Source organism: Glossina fuscipes, unplaced genomic scaffold, assembly GCF_014805625.2.
Source record: "Glossina fuscipes isolate IAEA_lab_2018 unplaced genomic scaffold, Yale_Gfus_2 122, whole genome shotgun sequence".
In the NCBI taxonomy this organism is placed as follows: Eukaryota; Metazoa; Arthropoda; class Insecta; order Diptera; family Glossinidae; genus Glossina; species Glossina fuscipes.
This window is the reverse complement of record NW_023998465.1, coordinates 818,276-846,042: the sequence shown is the minus strand read 5'-3', so window position 1 is coordinate 846,042 and position 27,767 is coordinate 818,276. Positions and strand designations below refer to the sequence as shown.

The 27,767-nt window shown below is 35.4% G+C and overlaps 1 protein-coding gene across 1 annotated transcript in view; it reads left to right on the top strand.

The window, feature by feature from the left end:
• Positions 1-27,767, top strand: part of LOC119640678 — an 83,129-nt gene that overhangs the window by 50,879 nt on the left and 4,483 nt on the right. The window contains exon 2 of the mRNA XM_038038869.1: positions 22,482-23,214. Within this exon, the coding sequence (XP_037894797.1) occupies positions 22,737-23,214 (478 nt within the window). The 5' untranslated portion in view covers positions 22,482-22,736. The remainder of the gene's footprint in view (positions 1-22,481; positions 23,215-27,767) is intronic.

The window sequence follows — 27,767 nt, the reverse complement described above, 5'->3', positions numbered from 1 at the left end:
GTCCTTGTTTTAATTTTTTCAATATTTGCAGTTGCTTTGGTTTTTTCAATATTATCTTTGGCGGGTGATGTAACTGGTTTCGCAATATAATTTTAGGTTAATGGTGGAACAGGTTTTTCATTGGAAGCAGTTGGAGTTAAAGTCTTACTAGGGTCGATTTGCGAGGCAACAGCAGCGTAGGTATTACTTTTGCCAATTCCATGGGCTACAGATGAATTTCTTTCCCGGTATGTGCGTCGCGCTTCGCCCATGCTACAGTAATTTTCTGTTTTGATTTCGTAATTCCTTCTTGAATAGAGCATTGGCCTTTTTGTATAATAACAAGTGATCATGATCAGGACATCTCTTAAAGTGGTGCCATAGGTCCATTTTGTTTTTCCTCAAAAACGAAAGCGTGTTGTTCCACCTAGGAACCATAGCTCGATTAAAAGAGCTGTTGGATTGAGGAATAGAAAGATGAGCAGTCGTGCGAATCGCTTTAGTCATAATAGCAGCATCATGGTTGCAGTTCCCGTTAAATGGCTTCGAATTCAGAAATGACTCGGCCTGTTTGGAGTAATAAATCCATTCCGCTTTATATAGGAGGAATTTGTCCTGTTTTGTTGGAGTAGCAGAGGACATTGAAAGTTTAAGATCGATTATGATTTGAAAGTGATCACTATTATGTAGATCATCAGAAATAGACCAGGACACCAAAGGAAGAAGTGATGCAACATGTTAAATCAATATGTGAAAAAGTATGATGAGTTGAGAAGTGCGTTGGTTTTCCATCATTTAAAACTCAACCTTTGCTTTGAAAAAAGGCCTTTTCTAAAACAGTAACGCGAGTGTTGTTCACTGTTGAGCCCCAGATGGTATTCCAGCTGTTGAAATCGCCGCATATAATTAATGGGGGGGAAAGTACGGAGAATAAACTGTAGAGTTCTTGCTGAGAAACGATTGCGAAGGTGGAATGTAGAGCGTAAGCACTGTAAATTGTATGTTTAACATTATTTGTATCGCTACGGCTTGTATATTAGAGCTTAAATTTATGCGTTTGTGAGGTATACTTGATTTTATAAAAACACCGATTCCTTGTTCGGAAAATACATTTTGGTCAGCATTGGTGAAATATCCAGTAAATTATGTGGGTGGAATAGGATTAAAAGAGGTCCTACAATGGGTTTCTTGAAGCGATATAAAGGTTGGACTGAAATCACTTACGAGTGTACGGAGTTCAATAAAATTATTAATAAGTCTCTTAATGTTCCATTGTAGAATTTTAAAAACTTTATTTAATTGTACTGACATGGAGTGGAAAGTAGGTTAAGTTGAAATGTCAGCGTCTCTGTCGAAAAGGCCGCTGTAGGAATTTTGCGTAAATAATTTGTTTTTACCAGCAGAATAACCTGTACTTAGGTGGTTGCGTACATTTGAAGTGCAACGAGTGGGCACATGTGAATAATTTAAAATTGAAGGTTGATTAAGGGATGAAAGATTGGACTCGCTACAGGTTGTAATTTATTGACTAGAGTTGAGAGCTGGTGATTCTGGGAGATTTAGTTTATTACATTTAGGCATATGTGTTGTTGTTTTAATTTTTTCAATATTTGCTGTTGTTCTGATTTTTTCAATATTATCTTTGGCGGGTAATGGACCAGGTTTCGCAATGTAATTTTTGGTTGATGTTAGAGCAGGTTTTTCGTTGGAAGAAGTTGGAGTTAAAGGCTTATTAGGTACGTTTTGCGAGGCGACAGCAACGTAAATATTGCTTTTGCTAATTCTTTGGGTTCCAGAAGGATTAATTTTCCGGTATTTGCGTCGTGCTTCACCCATGCTACAGTAATTTTCTGTTTTGATTTTGAAAATTTCACGCATTTGTATAAAACGTGGGCATTGTTTGTCTAACGGCGAGTGTTGATCGTTGCAATTTAAGCAGAAGCTACGCATACAGTTTTCAGGATGTGGAGGAAGACCACAGTTAGCGCAGGATGGAGGACTTTTTGCCGTATGACCCAGGCGTTGGTAGTTTTTACACCTCATAGGATTTGGAATGTAGAGTTCTACTTTACATTTGCACTAAGCTACATCAACCGTTGCCGGTAGCCGGTAGCGGTCAAAAGTCAAAATAATTCTTCCTGTAGGAGAGCGGGTTTTCCATCGTCATTTAATTTGGTGAATTTGTAGACTTCAGTTACTCGTTGACTGCCTATTTGGCGCACAATTTCATCTTCCAACACATGCTTTAAGCATGGGGCACAAACCACGTCTTTAACCGAGTTCAGTTTGTCATGCAGTTTAGCGGATATAGCGCACAAATTGGCTAATGATTTAAACTGTATGAACTTTTCGATTGGGCTCAGTTTCCCAGCCAGGACAAGTAAATTTCCATCGCGAAAAATCGATATAGAGTCTATATGCGTTCTAATGCAATCTAGTGCTTTTTTAATAGCGAAAGGCCTGAATTGCGAAATTGTTATGGAGGGATCAATTGGAGAAATCACAACATATATTTTGTCGATGCTACGGGTTGGCAACACCGGAAATTCGGAATTTTTAATTTTTGTTTTTTGATACGTCTGCTAATAGATGAAAGCTATTTGAGTTTTTATCTGGCGGCCCCGGGGCCATTATGCCTTATGGTTGTCCACTGTTTAGTAAATTGGTAAATAACCACTTACTTGAAAAGGTTTAGGAACTGAGGATAATGACAATTGTTTTCAATATTTAACATTTCTTTTATGTTTTTTGTTTTTTTGTTTTTTTTATTATATTTGCAGAAAAAGAAAGCAAATATCGTATCTGCGACAATCAGTTTTAGCAAAAGCACAGAAAACACACGAGTTGAACACACGAAAACACCGAAAAACATCGAAAACAATTAAAAAATCGCAGACGAAAAACAAAACACAATACTCAGAACACAAGTCGATCGTATTTAAAATTTATTTTTAGAAATGCAATTATTTCATGCTTATGATAATTATTAATATTAGGAGTAAGATAACCTACACATTATGTTATGTAACAAAAAGAATTATAAAGCAAAAAAAATAAATAAATAATGATTGTGTTTATATATAAACAAACAACAAAAGCAAGCAACTACAATGCACGTAGGGGAAAGATTATAAAAAATAAATTGATCTCGGCCTAAAAATATAACAAATTATGTTTGGTCGCCTTTTAATTCAAAATTAGATTTGGAAGATGTTCTTTGCCTATGTTAATCTATGACGATAATTAAATAACAACGCTAGCTAAGTTTTCCAAAGAACGTGAATTACACAGCTCACAATTGAGTCTACGTAGGCAAAATATAACTCGCAGAACTAATCACACGCGTTACTATTAATTTCAGTTAATATAACCTTTTTGTAAACTCTACCATTCAGCAGCTCCCATGTAAACGTAATATCTTTTCTAGCGAGAACGAAACTGTGCAGGCTCATGATTAATCTTGACATTAAATAACAATCTTTGAATTCCTTCCACCCCCCGACTTTTCGTTTTATGAACTATAAGTTCTATATGTGGATTAAGGAGAGGCTTGTTTTTAGAGCTTGACCAGAAAATCAAAAGATATTTTCCAGTTTTACATTATCATCTTCTCAAATTCAAATACAGCAAGTTTAATTTACACCATAAGAATGTGCGATTTATATCAACCTGTAGCAATTGTGTGCCTCCTAGCAAATTAAAAGATGAGGACATTTGAACACCACGCCCCAGTGTATCCAAAAAATTTGGCACTCTGAATAACCACAGAAAAACTGTTAAGGTAAAGTAATTAAAATAAGACCTAAGTGTGCCTTTCGCAACCATAGAAGAGGCAAAGAAGTCGTTCGGGTGGTACGGTGTGAATTCTATTTAGCAAATAAAATGTTATGTTTGCTATGTTGCATTTTGATTTACGTAGATATCTTGGTATTGAGTTTGTTTTGTTCCCTCCATTAAATGCTGGCAGGTACGTTTCCGTAAGCCTTCGTTCTCATATGCAAGACATATGTTGCGGGCGTTTTTACTGCTTTTCCAGGTATGCAAGAAAAGTTTCAATTTTTTTAAGCATAATCCTGCTGCCTGTTTCAGTTTTTGCCCGTTTTCTAGAATTTATGTTATAATAAGAGGAAGATTTTTAACTTGTTTTTTTATTTCTCTTTTGCAGCGCTTTTGTTTAGGTCTCAGACTCACGCAGGAAATCAATTTTATTGGAAACCTTTTGGACATTAGCAATTGGGAAGACTTGGCAAATTGCCCTTATTCATTGTTTTGTAATGAAACCGGCTATTTTCAGCTTTTACACGTACTTTTTTAAATCAATATTATTACATTGGAGAAGAGAAGTACTTGATGTTACATTTTAAATATTCCAATGACTACAGAATGTTTGAAACTCCTTTGAATGAAATTGTCTATTGTTATGTTACGTATTCAAATCATTAACTAGATCTTCATATTTTATTTTGTAAATGTCATAAGGCATTGAAAATATCCAAAGAGCCAGGACCTATGTGAAGAAGCAACAAAGCAAGTTTCCTTTGTTCGATTTGTTCTTCTTCTTCTTCCATGTTGTGTATCAATTTATTGATGTTTTACACTTGGAGTAATAAACCGCGCCAATACATATAAGCTCTACATAGTCGCTATAAAATTATTCTGCAATAAAAGTATCCGGCTGTAGGATAGTTTTCAAGAAGACAATCACTGTAAATCAAACATAGAGCTATTACTATTAAAGTTTTAAAAAAGGTTTAAGAAAGACTTCGTTCGCTTTTGGTAGAGGCAATGTGATGACTACAATGATTTATTGAAAAATAAACTAGATGGGACAATTGTTTATAAAGATGCGATGTCTCTTGTTAACTGAGACATAAATATGAGGATGCCGATATGACTCACCTTAATTTCTAATGTCATTAGCAAAGGTAACCGCGAACAAATATGATATAAAGGGTAACTTGGGTGATTCGATAACAACTTATTTGGGTTTTGCTCTTGTAGGTGGGCTGACCGCCCCGCCTATGTTCTCTGACGATGCAGAACTAACAAACCGAACAAATTTCTTAAATTGAACGCGTGTTTATGTATAAAATACTTGATCCAATTTACCGGAAACTTATAAGTTGGCTTGTTTGTTCAAAATTTTTACCTGTGGTACAGTATGCTCAAGGAAATTGATGCCAAGAATTAAAACTTACTGATTTGCTGATTAAGCGCACACTGCCCAAACCTAATTGACGTCATATTTGGAAATGAAGAAAAAAATGGTCAAAAAATTGCGAACTTATTAAGTTATAAGTTTATTTCTATATATTTAAATATATTAATGAAAAAGTGAATATACGCGTGCTTGTTGCGTATTGCTATATATATAAACAAAAAAAAAACAAAACTCTTAAGTCGTTAATCAAATTGTTCAAGATAAGCTGTATGAAAATTTGGTATAGTTTTAGTAAGCGATATATTGAAATTATGTAAAAGAAAACATAGAAACTCAACATAAATACAGCTGTGAAATTTTTTATAATAATTATATGCACAACTATATGATTTATGCACAAAAAAAGATTGTTAAATTAGAACAAAAATGAGTGTAAGCACCTCCACATCTATTCTATTCTAAGTTATTTTTCCAACACAACGGCAAAACACGTAACTCAACAAAGCATGAATTAAGACAACGCGATGAAATCCCATCAGGTCCGGGCGCGAAACTATACTTTAGAGAGCTCGGGCCTTCTAATATATCGTTTGCGAGTAGTCGCAAACGAAATCAAGAGCGAGTTAACTATCGGATAAGAGCAGTGTGAACTTGGCTTAAACTTATCAGTTGAGTAGTTGCGAAAGAAATAATCAGCAAACAGGTTTGCGTGTTCAATCCTATCGGCAAACACCAACCCATTGTAAGAAACTTAGGAGGGATATATAGAGAGTTTCCTTTTGGAATTAACAAACTTAAAGGATAGTGTGGGATTAACGATGAGGATTTTATAAACTGTAGATATCTATGGTAATGTAGGTAGTTGAGATAATTAAATCTATTCCTTGAAGTAAAGTAGGCAAGATGATCGAAAGCAGAACCACTTTTCATAAATTTTTTAAAACGTCTGTTTGTCCTATTTTTGTGATATTTTATTGCACTATTTTATCCATAAAGGATAGCTGCTTCGAGGGCATAGACTCTTGATTGGAACAGCCACAGAAATAGCAGTATTTAGCTCATTATAGATGACATTACAGTATCAATATTTCAAGCTTAATGTGACAAAGAAGAGATTTCTGCAATAGAATCTCAGTTTTCTTAAAATCATAGTGATTATTTGTTAAAGATGGATTTTAATCCATAGAATGGATCCACAGTCCATCGTGCCAATTGTGAAGATTTATACTTAAATCTGGATGATGTGATGTGAATCTTCAGGCAAGCTGAAAGGGGAACAACGAGACACGGCTATCTTCGGGACATTGGTAAAGCATAGATCTAATAGCCAAAGTCTGGCAACTTTGTCGCGCGGTATAGTCGTATATTTTTTGTGTCGGCAATTACAATTTTAATTTTTTGTTGAATTTCGTGGCTATTCTGCCTTATAGTGTGTGATTTTATAATATACTTTGAGAAGAAAGTGAGTGAATTCAAAGTAAAAGAAATATTTTTCTTTTACGATTTCATTTGATTCATTTCAAACAAAAATTTTGAGCTCTGATAAAAATCTCTCTTTTTTTTTTGTTTTCTCTCTTTTTCTCTGTTATTTTTTTTACTGTTTGGAGTTTGTGTTGCTAGTGATCTCTCGTTACAGTGTCAACCTAACAGAGAAGTTTTGCACAAATTGGTTGATAAATTTTTATGTTCAGGATTTTTTTTAGTAGTTTGTGTGTCTGTTCTTCATAATCAACAACTGTCTTTTTGACAGGACATGGAGTGCTTATATACAACTTGTCGGGCGAAATCAGGCCCGGAGTCGGATAAATTCGTTTCTTGTTGGCTCTGCGAGCGTTTTGGTCATGCAAAGTGTGCCGGTATTCTCGGCCGTGCTGCTGACGCAGTCGCTGATCCGGCTAAAGGCTTAAGATGGTCATGTCCTGACTGTAGGCAGCGGGACATTGACTTTTATAAACTTTTCACGGAGACCCGTTATGGTTTCTCGGAATTGAGTAGAAATCTCGGCTCCTTGTGGGAAAAGTTTGAGCTCATTAAGTCTAGGTTTGATGAGTGTCGCTTTATTGGACACTCATCTTCTACTCGTAGCGTAGCGTGTGGGACGTCACCTCTGGCTTTCTCCAAATCTAATTCGTTGGTACAAGTTACCGCTCCCTCTAACTGAACGTTGAAAGGGTTTTGTTTAACTCACGATATGTGCACGACATTTTTATTGTAAGAAAAAATGAAATACTTTCCTTTGTTCAGAGGAAAATGGTGTAGGTGTTGTAGGACCCATCTTTGGCGTCTTCCATAAAATTTTTGCACCGAAGGAAATCATAGGGAGAACGGGCTGTAGCCCACTGCTTAAAATCTACCCGTTCAGTTGGTAGGTTTCCTCGCTCTGATTGTTCTTATCAAAGTAAAGCAAGTGTATTTTTTTTAGTTGTAGCCCTCTGTGGAGTGCCCATGAAACAAAAATTTGAAATCCTCCCAAGTTAGCTAACTCGGCAATGACACCTGCGCCCGTCTTTTACAACTTTCAATCGTCTTAAAGAAGCACTCAAGCGTAGTCCTAAAAAACAATAAAATTTTGAAGTTCTATGTACAGACGGACAGTGAGAACATAAAAACGCACTCACTTCTGGTTTTACAAAACAATTTTGGGCACTTTTTTGTATTTTCCCAGAGTGTTCAGGATCATAGGTGTCTGTTGGGCCTCGTTTATAATTAGCTAAACACTTCTCTACTGTTTGTCTCGGTGGAGTCCAAGTAATACCTGTTAAGGCTTGCTTGAAGAGTGTTTTGACTGCTTGAGAGTGAGAGACTGAGCACTAGCAGCACAGGCTATCCGCTCTAATATAAATAAATGTACATTAGATAATGAGGAAATTTAAGATCATCCCCGAAGGTCCAGAGCATTTTATTTTAAATAAATTATCTTGTAACGAACTTTGGAGTGGCTGAGTTTCCACCCTACCTAAGAAAATCCGTTACATAATATATTGAATTAATATGCTGTTCTGAAGCTGATTTTAGAATGTCCAAGGAGTTAATCGTTCCAAATGCAATACTTCTAGCCAAGCAAAAGTTAAGGCAGTCGCAGAGAATGTGATTTATAGTGAGAGTTTGTTCACAACTGCAGATTGGGGAAGAAGACTTCTTATAGATCCATTGGTGAGTTGCAATTGTATGACCAAGGCGAATTCTCGAAAATATTTGGATCTTCGTTTCCTCAACATTTGTTGGATATAAAGGTGGAGTTAATTGAGGTTTAATGGAAGAGTAGTGTTGATGATGGTATTGTAAATTTCCTTCTGCAATTTTCTCTTTAACTTTTCTTCCAATGTATTTTTGAAGATGCAACTTTTCCATGACATCATCCCTAATTAAAGGAGCAGAAGCAGCATACTTTGCCGCTCGATCAGCCTGCCCATTTCCCAATAAACCGATGTGACTTGATATCCGTAACATTTTAATTTTCCCGTCGGGTGTTGTAATCATATTCCTTCATTTGGTGACGGTGCTCCTCCTCGAAGTTGAAGAATTCTGAATAGCTTATAATACAGACAAACTGTCGGTAACGATGACGGTTTTGAGTTTGTTTTTATGGGCAAGGTTCGTAGCGTCAAGGATAGCTCTGTCTGCGGTTGTGAAAGTTGAAGTACTTTCGTGAAATATATGATTAAAAAGAACCCGTCCTGAAACATCTACCACGGCACAAACAGGAGGCAGACGAAAAGATTTTGAGCCGCCTGTGTATAAAAGATTCCAACCGTTATTTTCCAGTACTTGGGGGTTTTCAGCTTCTTTTCTTTTTTGTGCATAGACAGCGAGATGTCAAAAGAGCAGTCTTCCAAAATCCATGGAGGTTTAAAACCAAAAGAGCGGAAATTTTTTAAGGGAATATTTAATTCCTTTGCGACGTACAAACAATGGTCAATTGCAGATGGTGACTTTGGAATTTTCTTCTTTGTTTGAATTAAAAAGCTTGGGGACTATTTTAGCTTTTAACTCATATAGTCTATTTTCTAAAGTTGGGAGACCACTTCCAAGTATAATATTATTTATGGGCGTCGTCCGAAAAACATAACAACTTGCTCTGAGGGCTTAATGATAGAGCGGTTCAAGGATGTTGATATTAGATTTGCAGCTATTGCCGTAAATTATCAAAGCATAGTCAATCTTGCTTAACACAAGCATTTTCCTAAGATAAGCAATAGTTTAATGTGCGCTTAGCATTTCCAAGCAACATATTGTATAAAATTCACCCCTGTTAAAATGGAATTTTTTAACCGAAGACAGTGTGCTTTCCAATGATGCTTGTTAGAAAAAGTGAGCCCGAGAATATGCAGCGTCTGCACGTTTAGTACTGGTAAGCCATTAATATGCATCAGTAGATTTCCTGCATCGCAAATCTGCTTTCGACATATGTGCATTTTTTTAGATTTTTGCATGCAAATTTCAGCCCCTGACGAGTTTGCCCATGCGGAGATCTCTCTTCCAATAGTTTCGAGGATGTCGATTGCTTTCGTGTTGTCTTTTTCTTTTGTAAAAATGTATACATCGTCCGCGTAGAGACAATGTTCCATTCTTGGTACAGGGCAAAGAATTTTGCTAATTTCGTTGAAGGCGATCTGGAAAAGCTTGACAGAGAGGGGAGATCCTTATGGAATGCAATTTATTAGCGGAAAGGAATCAGAAAGATGATTGTTGATTCTAACTTTGAACCGCCGGTGCGACATGAATGATTTGATGTAGTTGAAGAATTTGGGTCCAACATTGCATGATTTCAAGAGTCTTAAAATAACATGAAGGCCAACTCTGTCAAATGCTTTTTCGAAATCAATTGAGAGAATTGTTACATGATTTCGTTTGGAAATTGCTTTGCTTGTGAAATAATCAATATGTAACAGAGCGTCGATGCACCCTCTACCCCGCTTGAAACCAACTTGTTGCTTTGTTATCAGGTACTTGGAGTCAAGAAACCAAGATAATCTAGATGCCATAATCTTTTCCAATACCATAGAGAGGCAAGATAAAAGAGAGATTGGGCGATAATCCGATGCGATGGAGACATTTTTGGACTTTGGAATTGGAACAACTGCTGCTTTACTTGAATTAGATAGCGCACTGATCATTTGGTAGGAGATGCGGTCTAGACCAGGTTTCTTCCCCTTCGATTTGGAGAGACAACTTCCAAGTTCTAACGTGGATATGCAATTTTCCAAGAAGGTGGCACATCTGTCTATACAATTTGAAAGAGTAATTGGAGTCCTTTTATTTTCGATGAAAGCACTGGAAAAGTTGCTGTCAGAGGAGTACTCGCACTACATTCGTCCAAAGTAATTAGAAATATCTTGTGCGTCAGTTAAAGTTCCATTGGGAGTGCAGGTGGCAGAAATTTCGTTCAGGTTTGAAGACACATTGGGTCTGTTGATTTTGTTCCAGACAACTTTTATTGATGTATTTCTGTGGATTTACGTGAGTTCATCAAAACTGTTAAGAAGTCCCTTAATGTTCCATTGTAGAATTTTAAAAACTTTATTTAATTGTAGTGACATGGAGTGCAAAGTAGGTTAAGTTGAAATGTCAGCGTCTCTGTCGAAAAGGCCGCTGTAGGAATTTTGCATAAATAATTTGTTTTTACCAGCAGAATAATCTGTACTTAGGTGGTTGCGTATATTTGAAGTGCAACGAGTGGGCACATGTGAATAATTTAAAATTGAAGGTTGATTAAGGGATGAAAGATTGGACTCGTTACAGGTTGTAATTTATTGACTAGAGTTGAGAGCTGGTGATTCTGGGAGATTTAGTTTATTACATTTAGGCAAACGTGTTGTTTTAATTTTTTCAATATTTGCTGTTGTTCTGATTTTTTCAATATTATCTTTGGCGGGTAATGGAACACGTTTCGCAATGTAATTTTTGGTTGATGTTAGAACAGGTTTTCCATTGGAAGGAGTTGGAATTAAAGGCATATTAGGTACGTTTTGCGAGGCGACAACAGCATAAGTATTTCTTTTGCTAATTCTTTGGGCTCCAGATGGTTTATTTTCCGGTACTTGCATCGCACTTCGCCCATGCTACAGTAATTTTCTGTTTTGACTTTTAGAATTTCACGCATATGTATAAAACGTGGGCATTGTTTGTCTAACTGCGAGTGTTGATCGTTGCAATTTAAGCAGAAGCTACGCGTACAGCTTTCAGCATGTGGAGGAAGACCACAGTTAGCACAAGATGGAGAACTGGTGCAACTTTTTGCCGTATGACCCAGGCGTTGGCAGTTTTTACACCTCATAGGATTTTGAATGTAGAATTTTACTTTACATTTATACCAAGCTACATCAACAGTTGGCGGTAGCCGGTAGCGGTCAAAAGTCAAAATAATTCTTCCTGTAGGAAAGCGGGTTTTTCAATCGTGCATAGTGCATTTTCCATTTTTGTATCGTGCATCAAGCATGGGGCATAAACTACGCCTTTCACCGAGTTCAGTTTGTCATGCAGTTTAGCGAAAATAGCACATAAATTAGCTAATGATTTCGATTTTATGAGGTTTTCGGTTGCGCGCGGTTTCCCAGCGAGGACAAGTAAATTCCCATCACGTAGAATCGAAATAGAGTCTATCTATGTTGCAATGCTATCTAGTGCTTTTTTAATAGCAAAAGGGCTGACTTGTGAAATTGTTATGGTAGGAGCAGTTGAAGAAATCACAACATATTTTTTTTGTTAACAGGAACGATGCTACTGGTTGGCAACACCGGAAATTCGGAATTTTTAATTTTTGTTTTTTGGGGAGATACGTCTGCTAATAGATGAAAACTATTTGAGTTTTTATCAGGCGGCCCCTGCGCCGTTATGCCTTATGGTTGTCCACTATTTAATAAATTGGTAAATATCCACTCACTTGAAAGGGTGTGGGAACTGCTGAGGATAATGACAATTGTTTTCAATTTAACTTTTCTTTTATGTTTTTTGTTTGTTTGATTTTTTTATTATATGTGCAGAAAACGAAAGCAAGTATCGTATCTGCGACAATCAGTTTTAGCAAAAGCACAGAAAACACACGAGTTAAACACAAAAAGACACCGAAAAACACCGAAAGCAATTAAAAAAAATCACAGACGAAAAACAAAGCACGCACTACTCAGAACACAAGTTAATGTGGGATTCTTGGCTTTTTCCGCTAATTAATGTGTTCAATCTGTTATCTGATTAACCCTGCATTATACTTTGTCTTTTATCAACTAAAACCTTATGCCGAACTTACGCTTAATGTCTTTTATTTCTATACAATCCGATTTAAAAATGTAGAAGATATGCCGGTTCTTAATTGGTCATTTAATTGCGTCAAGTGGGAGATACTGTCTTCAAGATAAGTTGATCCGAAATCGAAAGTTCGCTGCGTTTCAAGTCGTCTCAAATCTTGCGTATCAAATATTTATATGACAGAAATATATATGTGTATTGATCAACTCAATATCATTCTGTTCAGGCTATGCTTGCTTTTTCGATTTAAGAACCTAATTTTGTGCGGTTCCGTCTACACATCCGATCACTTCAATAAATATCAGGAACATTTCAATCATTGCTTATTATACAACAACGCGTCACAAAAGCCTGAAAAGCACAACAAGTTTGTGCACAACTGTTTGCAACTTTGGCTGCGTGTTGTAGTCGCGTTTTCACGTATAAGAATTTAATAACCATTCATGTGAAAAACTCATTTTGGTTTAGTATAATCAACAATGGTCCTCGTAATTAAAGTCCCTCCTTTTGCCTGTTAATCTTTGTTTACAGTTTCTTTAGCTTTCACTCTATATTTACAGTGGGCAGGGAAGTGAGAAATTTGCTCTAATTTGCTGAAAATTTGTGCTGTGGAAATTTTTATTTTTTCTTTTTTTTCCTTCATAAGCTACTTTTGTTGTTTTCAATGGACATGGATTACTTATTTACACCATGTCGTGCGAAAATAGGCCCTGAATCTAAATGATTCATTTCTTGTTGGCTGCGTGATCGTTTTGGACATGCAAAGTGTGCTGGTATTATCGGCCGTGCTGCTGAGGGAATCCTTGACCCTTCTAAAGGTTTATGATGGTCATCTCCTGACTGCAGAAAGCGGGACAATGATTTCTACAAATTCTTCACGGAGACGAGAAATTGTTTCTCACATTCGAGCAAAAATCTCGGCTCCTTGTTGGAGAAATTTGAAATAACCAAGACTAGATTTGATGGGTGTCGTTATTTTGCGCAGTCATCTTCCTCTCCAGCTAACAGAGTTTCAACTCGTAGCGTAGCGAGTGGTTCGTCACCTCTGAGTTCTCCTAAGTCCGTTACGCCGGTGCAAGCTAGCGATTCCTTAAAGTCAACAAAGAATGTTAGCGTTTCTGCTACGGCTGAGTCGGTCGGTAACATAAAAGTTACAAAAAAGTCAGGAAGTCTTTCTGACTTGAGCTATGCTGAAGTGGCAAGGGTGCCTCCTCCCATTGCTGTCACTCAATCTTCTCTGGCGTCATCGCCTAAAACTAATAATGATAATAGTAAATCGTCCTCTCCTCCCGGCCTTTTCGATTGTGAACGCCGGTCGCCAAACTGAGCACGTCGCACAAGCTGCTCGTGCAAGTGTGGTTACAGCTACTATATTTTCCCCGACTCATAACTCCCCATCCGTGAACCCTGCTGCACCTAGTACAGATGACATATGCTTGAAGGCAGTTCCTCCCAGAAAAGCAATATTTGTGTCAAGACTGGCACCAGATACATCTGTTGATAACATAAAAGTTATCCCATCAGTCAACTTAAAGTGCGTTAGTATTTTAAAATTGGCTCCTTTTCAATCTACCTTTTAAAATTCTAGTTCCGACTAAAAATACGGATTTGATGTTGTGATTGTGGCTGGTTGGATCCATAATTAAGGAATTTATCACTCGGGATCGACCCCGTAATGCTAATGCAGTAGCTCTTTTCCCTTTAAAAAACTAAATATTTCTTCGGGCTCATTTTCTCTCATTTATCAAAATGTTAGGGGCCTTAATTGAAAAATCCGTTCTAACTTGCTAAATGCAGTGGGCACGGAGTTTTCCTGTTTGGTCTTCACTTAAACTTGGTTAAAGCCGGATCTACATACGTCGGAACTTTTCCATAATTCGTTTCAAGCTCTGTATATAAGCAACAGGCCACCCTCATTCGTGAAGTGGCCAAGCAATCTAACTGACATAGTCATTGCGTTGGGCGACGTTAATTTGCTTCAATTCACTTGGTATTACAGTGATAGTTCTAGCTGTTTGATTCCTACGTCAACATCTGGTAAAGCCGTTGTGTTCTTTAATGAATTATTTGATTATAATTTAGTTCAATATAATGGTACCCCTAGATTGCTTGATCTTTGCTTTGCCAATTTTCCTGAGATTTGCGTTAATCGTTTTCTTCCGTTTAGTTTAACTGAGGATCCATATCGTCCAGCATTGGGTATTTCCCTTCATTACAAGCATGTTGGTTCGGTGAACTCCAATAACGTTCCAAATTCACATTTTTCATATAAATTTTATGATTTCCATAAAATCAATGTTTCCATGCTAAAATCACATCTTTCTCATATTGTGCTTGATTTCTCAGTGGGAAATATTGATAGCTTACTGTCATCGTTCTACAATATATTAAATCAAGCTATTTCTGCATCCGTTCCGATCAAGCAGTCCCGTCCTCAAAGCAAGTGTCCCCCGCGGGGGGTTGATAAAACAATTAAATATTACAATGGGAAAAACAAACTTTTCAAAAAATTTTCGAAGGTGGTCCTTCTTTTGACTATTTCGGTTACTCCGTGGCAAGGCATAGATTGAACACCCTCAACCACCATTTTTATTGCAGATACCTTCAGTTCATGAAATCCTCTCCGTCTGCTAATCCTAAATACTATTTTAAGTTCGTTAATTCCAAAAGAAAATTTTCCACATATCCCTCGCATGTCTCTTTCAATGGCTCTGATTCCTCCGATGATTTTGAAATCCCATATCTGTTTGCTGAGTGCTTCTGACGAAACTTTTCGATTGCTAACTTCGATTTATCAACAAACTACCCATATCCTATAACTAACTCTGTCTCAATTCCTAACTTGGTAATTTCGGAAGATGATGTTTTTAAAAGGTTGCGTTGTCTAAAATATTGTTGTGCTCCAAAACGTGATGGAATTCCATCATGTGTACTTAAATCTTGCGCTATCGAGTTACGTGGTGCGATCTCAAGGATTTTTAACCTGTCCTTGAATTTAGGTGGTTTCCCTTCGTGTTGGAAGAGTAGTTTCCTTATTCCTATCCACAAGAGTGGAAGTAGACAATTTGTTGAGAACTACAGAGGCATAGCCAAGTTGAGTGTCTTGCCCAAGTTGTTCGAGCGAATTGTGACTCAGCATATAGCCTTTTCCATGAAATCGTATATTTCTCCTCTCCAAAATGGTTTTTAAAAGAGAAAATCTACTGCCCCCAATTTGTTAGAGTTTACTTCTCATGATTTCAAGGCTTTTTCTAGTGGCTCTCGCACAGATGTTATTTACACTGATTTAAGCAAAGCGTTTGATTTGGTTAACCATAGACTACTTATCTTTAAACTCCAAGCTTCAGGCTTACCGTTCTTCTTAGTGTAACGGTTAAGTTCTTATCTGCATGGTAGATCATTCAGGGTTTTTTTTAACCTCATTACCTCGGATGAATTCCCCGTGACGTCTGGCGTACTTCAAGGTAGCGACTTAGGACCCATTTTATTTAATTTATACATCAATGATTTGCCCTCCGTGATTAAATTCAGCGAGATATTAATGTATGCTGATGATGTGAAACTGTTTTTTTCCTTTTCCATAGAATCGCAATCACATCATCTTCAAAGTGATTTGAATAAAATGGTGCTCTTTGAATCTTCTGAAACTAAATCTAAATAAATGTAGGAAGCTTTCTTTCGCAAGAAGGAAGTCGTTCATTACTCAGTATTTCATTGATTCGGACAAGTTGGCAGACGTCGACACGTTCACAGATTTAGGCGCTCTATTTGATAGGTTACTTGCACATTGATCTCTCGTTAGGCAAAGCTAGGTCCGCGCTTGGTGTTATAAAGAGGTGGTCCAAAGAGCTTGATGATCCTTACATTACTAAAAGGCTGTACATGTGTTTGGTTAGACCTATACTTGTGTATGCCTCTGTTGTGTGGTCTCCTTCAAAAGCAATTCTTGCTGTTTGGCCTTAGAAATTTGGGTTGGGATCCGATTGCCCCTCTTCCACCCTATGAAAATAGGTTTCTTCTGTTATCCTTACCGTCTCTTGAAAAACATTTGTTCTTGGCGTTTCCTTCGTAATCAAAGTAATAAATGGTGCTATTGACTCGCCTGCGTTGCTTGGTGAAATAAGCGTTAATGTCCCCAAGCGCTTGTCTAGGCACTTTACCTTAATTAAGCTTAGTCAAAGTAAATATAATTATGAGCGCAGAGTAGTTTGTAAGAACCTAAATGATGTCTATCGCTTATTCTCGTTATCGGACTGTTTAAAGTCCATTAAAGCAACATTGCTTAATACGCGTGATTTACCTATGTCTCACTTAAACTAGTTTTTATCCTTAAAAAGTCATTATGAGTCGAAAATTAATTGTTGTTAACTATTATCGGTTGCCAAGCTTATGCATGTTTGCGATGGCTTAGGTGTTCACTTGCAATTTGGTCCTATACCGGTTGTGGGTGTGGCTCTATGCTGGTTGTGTACATGCTTTTTTTCTTTTTTTCCTTTTTTTTTTCCTTCTTATATGTTTTATTGTACTCATACTTAGTTTTAATATTAATGAATTTAAGATTTACTTTAAGAGTCAATTGAACTCGACTGCCATTTTGTTTTAATTGAGATTCTTGGATAAGTGGAATAAATGAATAAATAAAATAAAGTTATTCGCACCAACGTTTCCTAAAATCTATTCAAAAGACTCTTTTGGCACCCGAAACTTTTACAAAAATCTTCTTAACATATGTATATTCTGATTTGAGATTTTGGAAAATATATAAAATCATTTACTTAGACAATTTCTGAGAACGCAAGAGGATTTGAAGCGTTCTGCAGAATGCTTTTGTGTCTTACAAGATTCCTTTTCCGCCAATCCCGATGTTCCTCTATTGCCAAATAGTATAAAATGAGCAAAGGAACCGTTCCATGGTTATATTCTTCACTACATGTGTACATATTTCTCTACTTGTTTAGTTAGTAACATTTTTTTTTTGTTTTGCCTACTGGCGAGTTAAGAGTATTAATTAGACAACTGCAGTAAAAAACAGAAAAAAAATTAATTTAATTATGCTTCACAAATTTAAAATTTTTTGTTATGGTTCAGGTAGTTAAGAATTTTATTTTCAATTTATTATATTATCAATTTTTAGCTGCTTCTCTAAACAACCAATATTAAATCGAAGCAATCAATAATGCGTGAGCAATTTTGCTTACGCCAGATCAAACAGAGAGCATTCCCCTCAACTCTTGTGCGTACATAAACCAAAACTGAAACTCAAATCTGAAACCTAATTAACGGAATACATAATCAGTGTCCTGTCTCTATGCAGTGTTCCTAGCTAAATAGAAAATTTTGATGTCGCGATAGTAGCTCAAGACAATTTGCCTGGAACGTTTAAGAAGTACAATTTTGGAAAAAGAACATCGTCGGGACGACGAGTGAGACATCACACCCGGCATCGAAATGAAGCAGTTACCAGCGGATCATTGACAGTGACGCATCGTCTCATATGCGGTTATTTTTTAAATTTGAAAAATCTTGTTCAAGAAGTCATGCTTGAAACAGATGAATAAGCAATTGCTACAGGGAAAATAGAAATAAAAAATGCCACTATCGATATTGCTTTACGTGAGTTCTTTTTGTATCGGAAATACATTCATCATATATTTCATCGGTGGACAAGATGCTAAGCGAAAGTTTATCTACTTTGTCTAGAAATAAATCTGCTATTGTTAAAGGGAACATTAGGTTTATGTTTGGAGCTATTTTACAAAACGGCATATTTTTTTTAAATTCGATAATGGTCGAAAAATTTCAAAAGTCTTTTAAGATATGGACATCGTAATTCTAAGGATTAACATACTTTAAAAATGAAAGACATGGTTAAAGGTATTGGTGCAAATATCAAAGGTCGTTATGCCCTCTAACGTCAATTCAAATATGAAAGCAAATACTCTATTAAAAGTTTTTAACGCAAATATTTGTGGCCCAACAAAGGGGATGCATTCATAGATGATTTTTCAAAACATTATGCTGATTTCTTGAAGCATAAATCAAAACCGTTCGATTTATTAAAACTACACACGGAAGTGGCTGAATTGTGGACTGGAAAATGAAAAAAGTCTCAGCAATGATAATGGCAAAGAATATATCAACAAAAAGTTTCACGAATTTTTAAAGACAAATTGTATAAAACATGGATTGACGGTTACGCATACATCTTAACAGAATCGCATGGCGAAACGAGCAAATCGAACCATACTACAAATAGCTCGTTACATAATAGAGAATAGTAAAGGGGTATAATGTTTATGTGCTGCTAAGGAATGCCATTCCGTACTTTTTGAACTTTTCGCAGTAATGTTGTTGCGATGGATAAACAAATAAAATCAAAATTTTTACCGAAAACTAAACATTGTATATTGGTCGACTATTCAGAACAATCAAAAGTATATACTAAGCTAAAAGATTTAAACAATGAAGAAAAGAAGTTACCCAAAAAATAAAAATTAAAAATATAGAAATTCGTGGTAGTAAAGATGACGATTACAAAAGTCCGAAAGGGGATGGAGAAGTAGTACCTCGAAATATAGCTTTACCGTGACCAAGATGTTCACGTACTGGAAAATCGGGCTGTCTAAAAAAGCGTATAACACAGTGACAACTGTAGAATATACGCCATACATTGTAAAAGGAGCAAGGGAGAAGAGACAATCACCTACATGGGTGAAAGCTATTAAAAGAGAATAGGAACCGCTTCGAAAAAAAGGTACGTGACTTTAATTAATGCTCGCATTAAGAAAGAATTAGCAAGGTAAACTAGAGACCTATAAAGCTCCACTACTTGCGAAAGCCTGTGTTGAAACATTCAGTTTTGATTACGGAGAAACTTTTTCGCCGGTAGTAGGGTAACCCACAATTAGTCTGTTTTGAGCATTGTCAGTTAGAAATAATATGTGTTTACATCAAATAGACATTTGTTCTGCTTATTTAAATGGCTATTTACAACTGAACCTGAATACTTTGTTGATGGAGAACATCCTAAGAAAGTTGAAAAATTAAAAAAAGTATTAGATGGATTAAAGCAACCAATAAGAGAATGGAATGCTAAATTAAATGGCGTGGAGTGATGAGCATTTGTCAGAGGAATTACGTTAACAAACTACTACACAAACATGATATGACTCCAGAAATGCAACAAAATCAATACATGTAAGATTTCAAGCGCCTTGTAAAGATGAAAAATGTCAGAGGATGAATGCAAGGAAATATTAACAACTTAATATAATAGGTGCTTGGATGTATTTTGATCATCTTTTCACATGAAAGAGGCATTTATTGAAACAAATTGGTACAATATACATTAATCAAAATGTTTTTTACCTTTCTGGCAATATGATGATACCGTGTTGAGAGAGCGATTATGCTTTGGCTGCAACATACTTAAAGGGCTCTTTACAAAATCTAACTTGCTCGCTGAAAAATATATATCAGAAAAAAAGTTGCTTATAAGTCGAAGTAGTCTGTGCATCCGGAATTGGCTAATCGTAAATTAAAGTCTGGATAATAAGGCATCCATCCTTTCTTATGCGTCCGCAATAAAATTGCGCACATTCCATTCCAAAATCCATACATTCGTTTTAATTTTTAAATTTTTTCTTTTTTTCCTTTTTTTTTTACAAATCCAAAAAAAAACTTGACTCCAAAATTCCAACACTCAAAAACAGAACAACACGATTGACAAAAAAAAATTCCTTTTCAAAAAAAGAAAAAAAAACAATTGCCTACTCACTTTCCTATATGGCAGCGAAAGACTCATCACCTTCTTCAGCATTTCGGAACATTTAGTGAATAAGCTAGGTGCCGAAGAACTTCTCATCCGTGTAGCCTTATGTAACAGAGTAGCCTTGTGCAAGAGTGCAGCCTTGGCAGCTCTTACAACGTATGGCCGAGTCTTGTAATGCAAACGCATCTCCTGGACTATCTTGAAAGAATTTATTATATTTAAATTTATTGCTTTTATTATCCTACTAATGTCAGCCTCGTCAAAAGCAAAGGCTAGGGAAGCGCAACGTCAAGTGCAGGTATCTCAGCAAAACAATAATAACAGTAATCCTTAAAAAAGGCATGCACTATGCTTTTACTGATTGTTTAATTAATTCTCCCTAATTAATTCTCTATTTTTAGTCGGGCCTTATATATAATTCTTATAACTAATAGAATAACAATAACAAAAACAAATAAAATCATTGGAAAATGTCAGTGTTACAATGCAAACAGGATATTATTATTTTACAATTGCATATCTTGCTTTTCTTTATAGTGACCTAAATAATATAGCTTGCGAAATTACTCTGGTATGTTTGATAAGAAATTCGATTTTTAACTATTTCTTTTTTAAAGAAAAGTTTATTTACATTACAAACGCATGACTTTTGTGGGATAGTTATAGTAGAACCTTCCACTTTTCATTGCAAGTCAGCATATGCCACATAAGAGTCTTCCTTTTTGCCTAGCAAACAGTAAAACAAGGCGTTTAAAGTAGGCATTTCCAGTAAATTTGTATGGTATCCATTTTCCCTCGTTTTGGATCTTTACCATCGCATGCAAACGTCTGGAAACAGTTGATTCATCATCAAATAATGCAATTTTGAGCATTCCAAGAATGACTCAATGATGAATGAATGATGAAAAACTCAGTAATACTAAATGGGAAACTCTTATTTTAAGTAGAGAAAAGTCAAAATTATCGAATTTAATGGATGTCGATGATCAAAATACATGCAATCGCCTTTTATAAAGGTTGTTATTTGATATAATATAAGCTAACTATGTAAATTTCGATTTAACCATCAAATGTTTTTCTTTAAATAAACATTTATGGTTTTCCGTAAATAAACACATTGCCATGTGCACAAGCTTAATATGCCCATTCATCACAAACGATACAGAATATAATAAGCAAGCATTATGCACTTATTAACGACCGTACATGAAGTATATAGTAAATACAATTTATTTATGACATTAACAGCAAGTCATCCTCTTCAGAATTTTGAGTCGTTCAGAAGCTCAAAAATTTTTAATCGGTTTGGTAAAAGATGAAATTTCGAAACACGGTTTATTAGTGCAACTTTCCAATCGTCGCTTTTAGATCTAGTCAACATCAACATCAGCGGCAAATTCAGCATATTTCTTAAACACAAATGGGCTTGGTTTAGAATAATACGCTAATGAATCACCATCGGCTGTTCACTCTAAAGAATAATTTTCATAAAAAAATTAATTGATGTGCAAAAGCATCCTATAATTTTATCCACGCAAAGTTATATAACGAATTTATTATTACCTTATTATTATGAAAATTTACTATGAAAAAATTTTACCTTATGAACAATGAAGCAGTTAGAAATGGAATTCATTAAAAATACCCGATTTCGAAACTCTGTCTTACAGTAAAGATTGCAATTCGAAAATAGCGGCGATGGCGTTGGAAGTTCTTCGAAATGATATGGTATGGGAGATGGTTCAAATCGCTTTAAAAATTGATTTTTTTTTGAAAAGATGCAAATAAAATATCAATACACGTTCATAATTACTATTATTAATAATATACTCTATGTTCCGCAAGTAAAACATATTTTGACGTCATGATGTATAGATTCAGATATTGTTTTCTATTCATTCAACAACCCAACAACGAAGTACTTACTTTACAAATGCATGTTTGGTAAATAATAGTAATGCATATAGATAAATATTCAAATTTTATTTTCGTTACTCAGATATAGCTGCATATTTTCACGTTTACGCTTCTAGTAGATGAGTGCAAGCGTTTTAACGAGCTATCCAAAAATCAATTTTTTATTTTCTTATTCAACAAGATGTGTTCTGTTCTTGAGAAATTGAAAAAGATTCAACCAAAAATTAAGAACTAGCACAAGTTCAAAAGCTTGGAGATACCATGTTAAATTAAACTCCTGAAACAGCTTAAAAAAATATGCGAAAGTGTATAGTTTTGTGGGCGTTCAAAGGATTTTTAAATGTAATTGAATGTATTTGCCGGATTTTATTTTCTGTACCACGCATAATAATCATTTTTCAATTGCAGGTGAAAACATGTTGAATCGAATGCAATTAATATTTCAAAGGAAAACGGCAAATACTACAATAGGATAAAGTAAAGAGGGGGCATTACAAAAAAAAAATTTATGAACATCGGCAATGTAAAGGAAACGTTCAATTGGACCATTCGATGAAATTGAAAGATAAAAGAGAAGCGATCTGCCAAATTATTAGTTCTTTCAATATATAAGGCAGAATATTCGTTCACGAAAGAAACACTCAAGCAAACTGGTTGGTTAAAATGTTGGGCGGCGAAAAGGCAACTTCTAGCTTAATAGAGGATGAGCAGCAGTCTGAGCCGCAACGAATGCCAACGCCAACACCTTCAGTTAATCGAGCATCAAAATTTTCAAAACATACTACAAGCAGTGACAGAAAAAAAGATCAAAAGCAAAATATTCCTCATCAGCATTCGAAAAAATATAGCCGAGCAAATAAGAATGGGAATATCTTTTCCCAACATCTGAGGAAAGCATCAGAAATAGATTCAACAATGACGAATTATCATTTTGGCGATATTGTTGAGGGAGAAGAAAAATGTGTGAGTCGTTTGATTAAGCTAATATTTTCAACACCCGGTTTGGTGACAATGGTCATAATATATTCCATAATGGGCGCTACGATATTTCCATTGATAGAAATATCGGAAAATGTCAGCAAAGCAGCTTTAATAGCAAAAAGCCGCGAGGAATGCTTGAAAGAGCTCTGGACGATAACGGGTGAGGATACAAAATTATACTAATTACTTATATGAATATATAAGTACATGTAATTTTTATTTATCGAAAGTTAATATAACGAACGTTTAAATATGGCTACCAAATTGATACCATTTTTAAATTTTTGACCAAAATTCGTTCAGATGCTCAATTTTGAAAACCTCATAAAAAAGGAGCGCAGAATGATGGCAATATCACATCAGAATTTTTGCCTGTAACAAATACTTAGTTTAATTTCTGAGACGTTCTTCCATGTAAATTCGTAAAATTAAAATCGAAAAATGTAAAATTAATCAATAAATTTCTTCTCCGTCAACAAAGATTTTACTAGAATTTAGCACATTTAGAAAGAATATGTGTTTTTGGAAAGTTGAAAGTCCGGAGACACGGCGACAGTTTTCTTGCTTTTCTATGGTGTTTTATTCAAGATATGTTAAAATTCTCTTTACAAGGACATATATATACTAGACACAACTTTTTTGGTCAGCGTAATATATTTTGTTTACTAAACACCTTTCCCTTATTGGTCAACCAGGTATTTTTAACAAACGTGTTTTTTTTTTGCATACATGCACTTTTACCCTCTGCATTTACTTGATTGGTTAAGAACATTAATTTCACTACATTTTATATTTGCTTATTGTGCACTATTTTGTTAGTATTATAGTATATAAACACCAATTTGTTATAATAAAAGATCTGAAAAGTTCACCAAATTTTGACTTTCAGTTTTCATTTTTGGGCGGAGTATGTCAATCTACTGAACGAAAATAAAAAAAACTATTCCCCTTTTTAAAAAAAATTCAAAATATTTCGTAGTATTTATTATTATTATTATTAATTTCGCCAGAGAAATAAATTCTAAGACTAAACTCTTAAATGCACTAGCATCTAAGGCTATCGGCTTTTATTAAAAATTCTACCGCATTTGAGTTTCGAACCAACGACCATTGACTTGCTAGTCGAGATTCCTCGCCTTCGGCTACTCAGGCGGATATATTTCGTAGTAAAGACAAGGGATACAACGGAAAATACAAGTGCGATCGATTGATTGAAACCTGCCTTCCTGCAAAAGGAATGAATTTACGCGAAATCAAATCAGTAATTAGCTTTACACTAAAAAAATTAAAATCATGCTTGCGTAACATGACAGTTTTATTTGCTTTAATTCAGGCTACTGGTTTATGGTCTCGAAACTAACTTATAAAATAAAAGTGTATTTTCTAAATGCTGTCATTTACGTGTGGTTGGTACGCGTCATATCGGCGAAATGTTTGAGCTTGCAGTGCGATTCAGATAATCATATTTTGTGTTATCTTTCTTGATCAACAACATTATCTTCCATGTATTTCGTTCGTGACTTTGAATATCCTAGATTCAAGGTAGTTGTACATATAATTTTATTTATTAACAAATAGCTTCTCAGATGTTTTTAGTTAAAAAGATGTTGTGCTCCGTATATTATTAAACACTAATATACTATTCTTATAAGATAGAAAATCCTATTCTATGTAACTTTCAATGAGAAAATCAATTCACACAGCTTTGCTCGCGTACCCGTGGTGTTGTCGCGGTTCGTTGGTTCCATTTTGAAAGTAATTTTCTCATGACGTCGTTTGACGTTTTCTGCTTTTCCAAAAATTTCATGGAATTTTGTTACAAATGACGATCTGCAGTATAGGAAATTATCGACTGATGTGTTACGAATTTCACTTTCTATAACGTATATAAATTTAATGTCTGGGATGGAACTGGTTTAAAGGCGAAGCGTCTAAAGTCTTTCGTCAAGAGTGATAGTGCTTAAAACTGTAAAAAAACAACTGGACGCATTTCATACTTTATTTCAAAGCTAAGACACGAAAGCGTTGTTAAACTTTTTTAATTCTAACATTAAAAATTATTAAAATTGAAAAGAAACGTCAAAACATGCTTTATTGTACCGGCTGTTACATCGTTGCCCAAACATTTGTGACGTAACTGTTTTGGTTACTAGCAATAACAATAAAATATGATATAGTTATCCAAAACAATGCCAGCTTCTTTTAGAAGACACTAGTCAAGATGATAATGCAACCGATTGAAAGGTGATGTCGGTAATTCGCTGGGTCAAACGTAAGCAAATTAGTTTTCGTAACATTGATAACAATAAAAGATCTCTGCAATCTTTACATAATATATATAATAACTCTGCAAGAAACCTATCGATACAAATTTTTCAGACCGATTTTGTACTCCAAGCCCTGGAGATTAGGTGATCAAGTATCTGAAAGTTGCATACGCTAATTAGTTATATAACTTGTGCCCACACATAAAAATATGCAACCTGAAAATCTAATGATGATTATAATTAACACGAGGATTTCATCTAACATAAATATTTCTTTTATTCTACCTCAATTAGAAGAATTGTTAAACTTTGCTAAAATTGCTATTGTTTTTCGTTTAGCTACTTATGGCAGAAATAATCGGTAAATATACATAATAAATGCATATTCAAATATTACAAATTTATTGGCATTATTCTCATTATTTGTTAATGCAAATAACGTTATATAATAGGAACATAAAATTATTGGAAAATAAACAGACTTGCTATTAGATTTAATGATAAAGTAAGTAGGTAATATTAACGCCTGTATAAACCAATGCATTTCTAAACAATGTTCGCCGCCTTCCAAAGAATATCATTGTATTTCTTTTAATTCCGATTGATTGGTCTTTTGTACGATGTCACTAACTAACTCTTTAACGGATATCCGGTTTCGCTTAACAATATTTGAAAGATTAGATTTGAAAGACACATAATGCTTTAAATTATTTCACTGCTTATCGAGGAGCCAAGTATTGTTTTGATCGCCATTCCAACTTCTTCTTCTGAACCTCCCATTATTTTCATTTCATGGTCGCCAGCCTTACGAATAAATCACTTCTATGAATATAAAAAAACATACACGAATGTGTAGATTAACCCAGCACTAGGCCTTCCTTGCCTTTTTGGTCTGTGAAAAGCACTTCATCGTGTGCGAGCGTTTGAAAATAAATGTGAGTTCCATATACGCATCCAACCACTTCTACTAATGTTAGAGTAATTTCAATTGTCGTTTATTGTACTATATCCAGCTCCTTTTAAAATAAATTCTTCAACTACATCAAATCATTCATGCCGCATCGGCGGTTCAAAGTTAGAATCAACAATCATCTCTCTGATTCTTTCCCGCTAATGAATGGCATTCCGCAAGGATCTCCTCTCTCTGTCATGCTTTTCCAGATTGCCTTCAACGAAATTAGCAACATTCTTTGCCGTGTACCAAGAGTGGAAGATTGTCTCTACGCGGACGATGTATACATTTTTACAAAAGAAAAAGACAACACGAAAGCAATCAACATCCTCGAATCTATTGCACGAGAGATCTCCACATGGGCAAACTCGTCAGGGGCTAAAATTTCTATACAAAAATCAACAAAAAATGCACATTTGTCGAAAACAAATGTGCGATGCAGCAAACCTACTGATACAAATTAATGACTTACCAGTACTAAATGTGCAGACGCTCCATGTTCTCGGGCGCACTTTTTCCAACAAATAGCGTTGGAAAGCACACTGTCTGCGGTTAAAAAACTCTATTTTAACAAGCGTGTATTTCATACCGTACGTTGCTTGCAGAAGCCATGCGCATATTAACACTATTGCTTATCTTACCAAAATGCTTGTGTTAAACAAAATTAACTATGCTTTGATAATTTATGGCAATAGCTGCAAATCTAATATCAACATCCTTAAACCGCTCTATCACCAAGCCGTCAGAGCAAGTTGTTATGCTTTTCGGACGACGCCCATAAATAATATTATAATTAAAACTGGTCTCCCAACTATAGAAAATAGACTTTATGAGTTAAAAGCTAAAATAGTCCCCAAGCTTCTTAATTCAAACAAATATATTCTCGGTGATGACGTGAAAAAGATTGTTATTGCGAAGAAAATTCCAAAGTCCCCATCTGCAATTGACCATTGTTTCTACGTCGCAAAGGAATTGAATATTCCCTTAAAAATTTTCCGCTCTTTTGGTGTTAAACACAAAAGAGAAGATACTCCAAATTACGTCTTCAGGAATCTAATAGCTGAAAAAACCCAAGTATTGGAAAGTACTGGTTGGAATCGTTTATACACAGACGGCTCAAAATCTTTTGGCCTGCTTCCTGCTTCTGCAGTGGTAGATGCTACAGAACATGTTCTTCTCAATCATATTTCACGAAACTACTTCAACGTTCACAGCCGAAGCCAGAGCTATCCTTCACGCTACGAACCTAGCCCATAAAAGCAAACTCAAAACCGTCATTGTTACCGACAGTTTGTTTGTATTACAAGCTATTCGGAACCCTTCGACTTCGAGATGGAGCACCATCAAGAAACTAAGAAATATAATTACTACACCCGACGGAAAAATTAAAATGTTACGGATATCAAGTCACATCGGTTTATTGGCAAATGAGCAGGCTGATCGAGCGGCAAAGTATGCTGCTTCTGCTCCTCTAATTATGGATGATGTCATGGA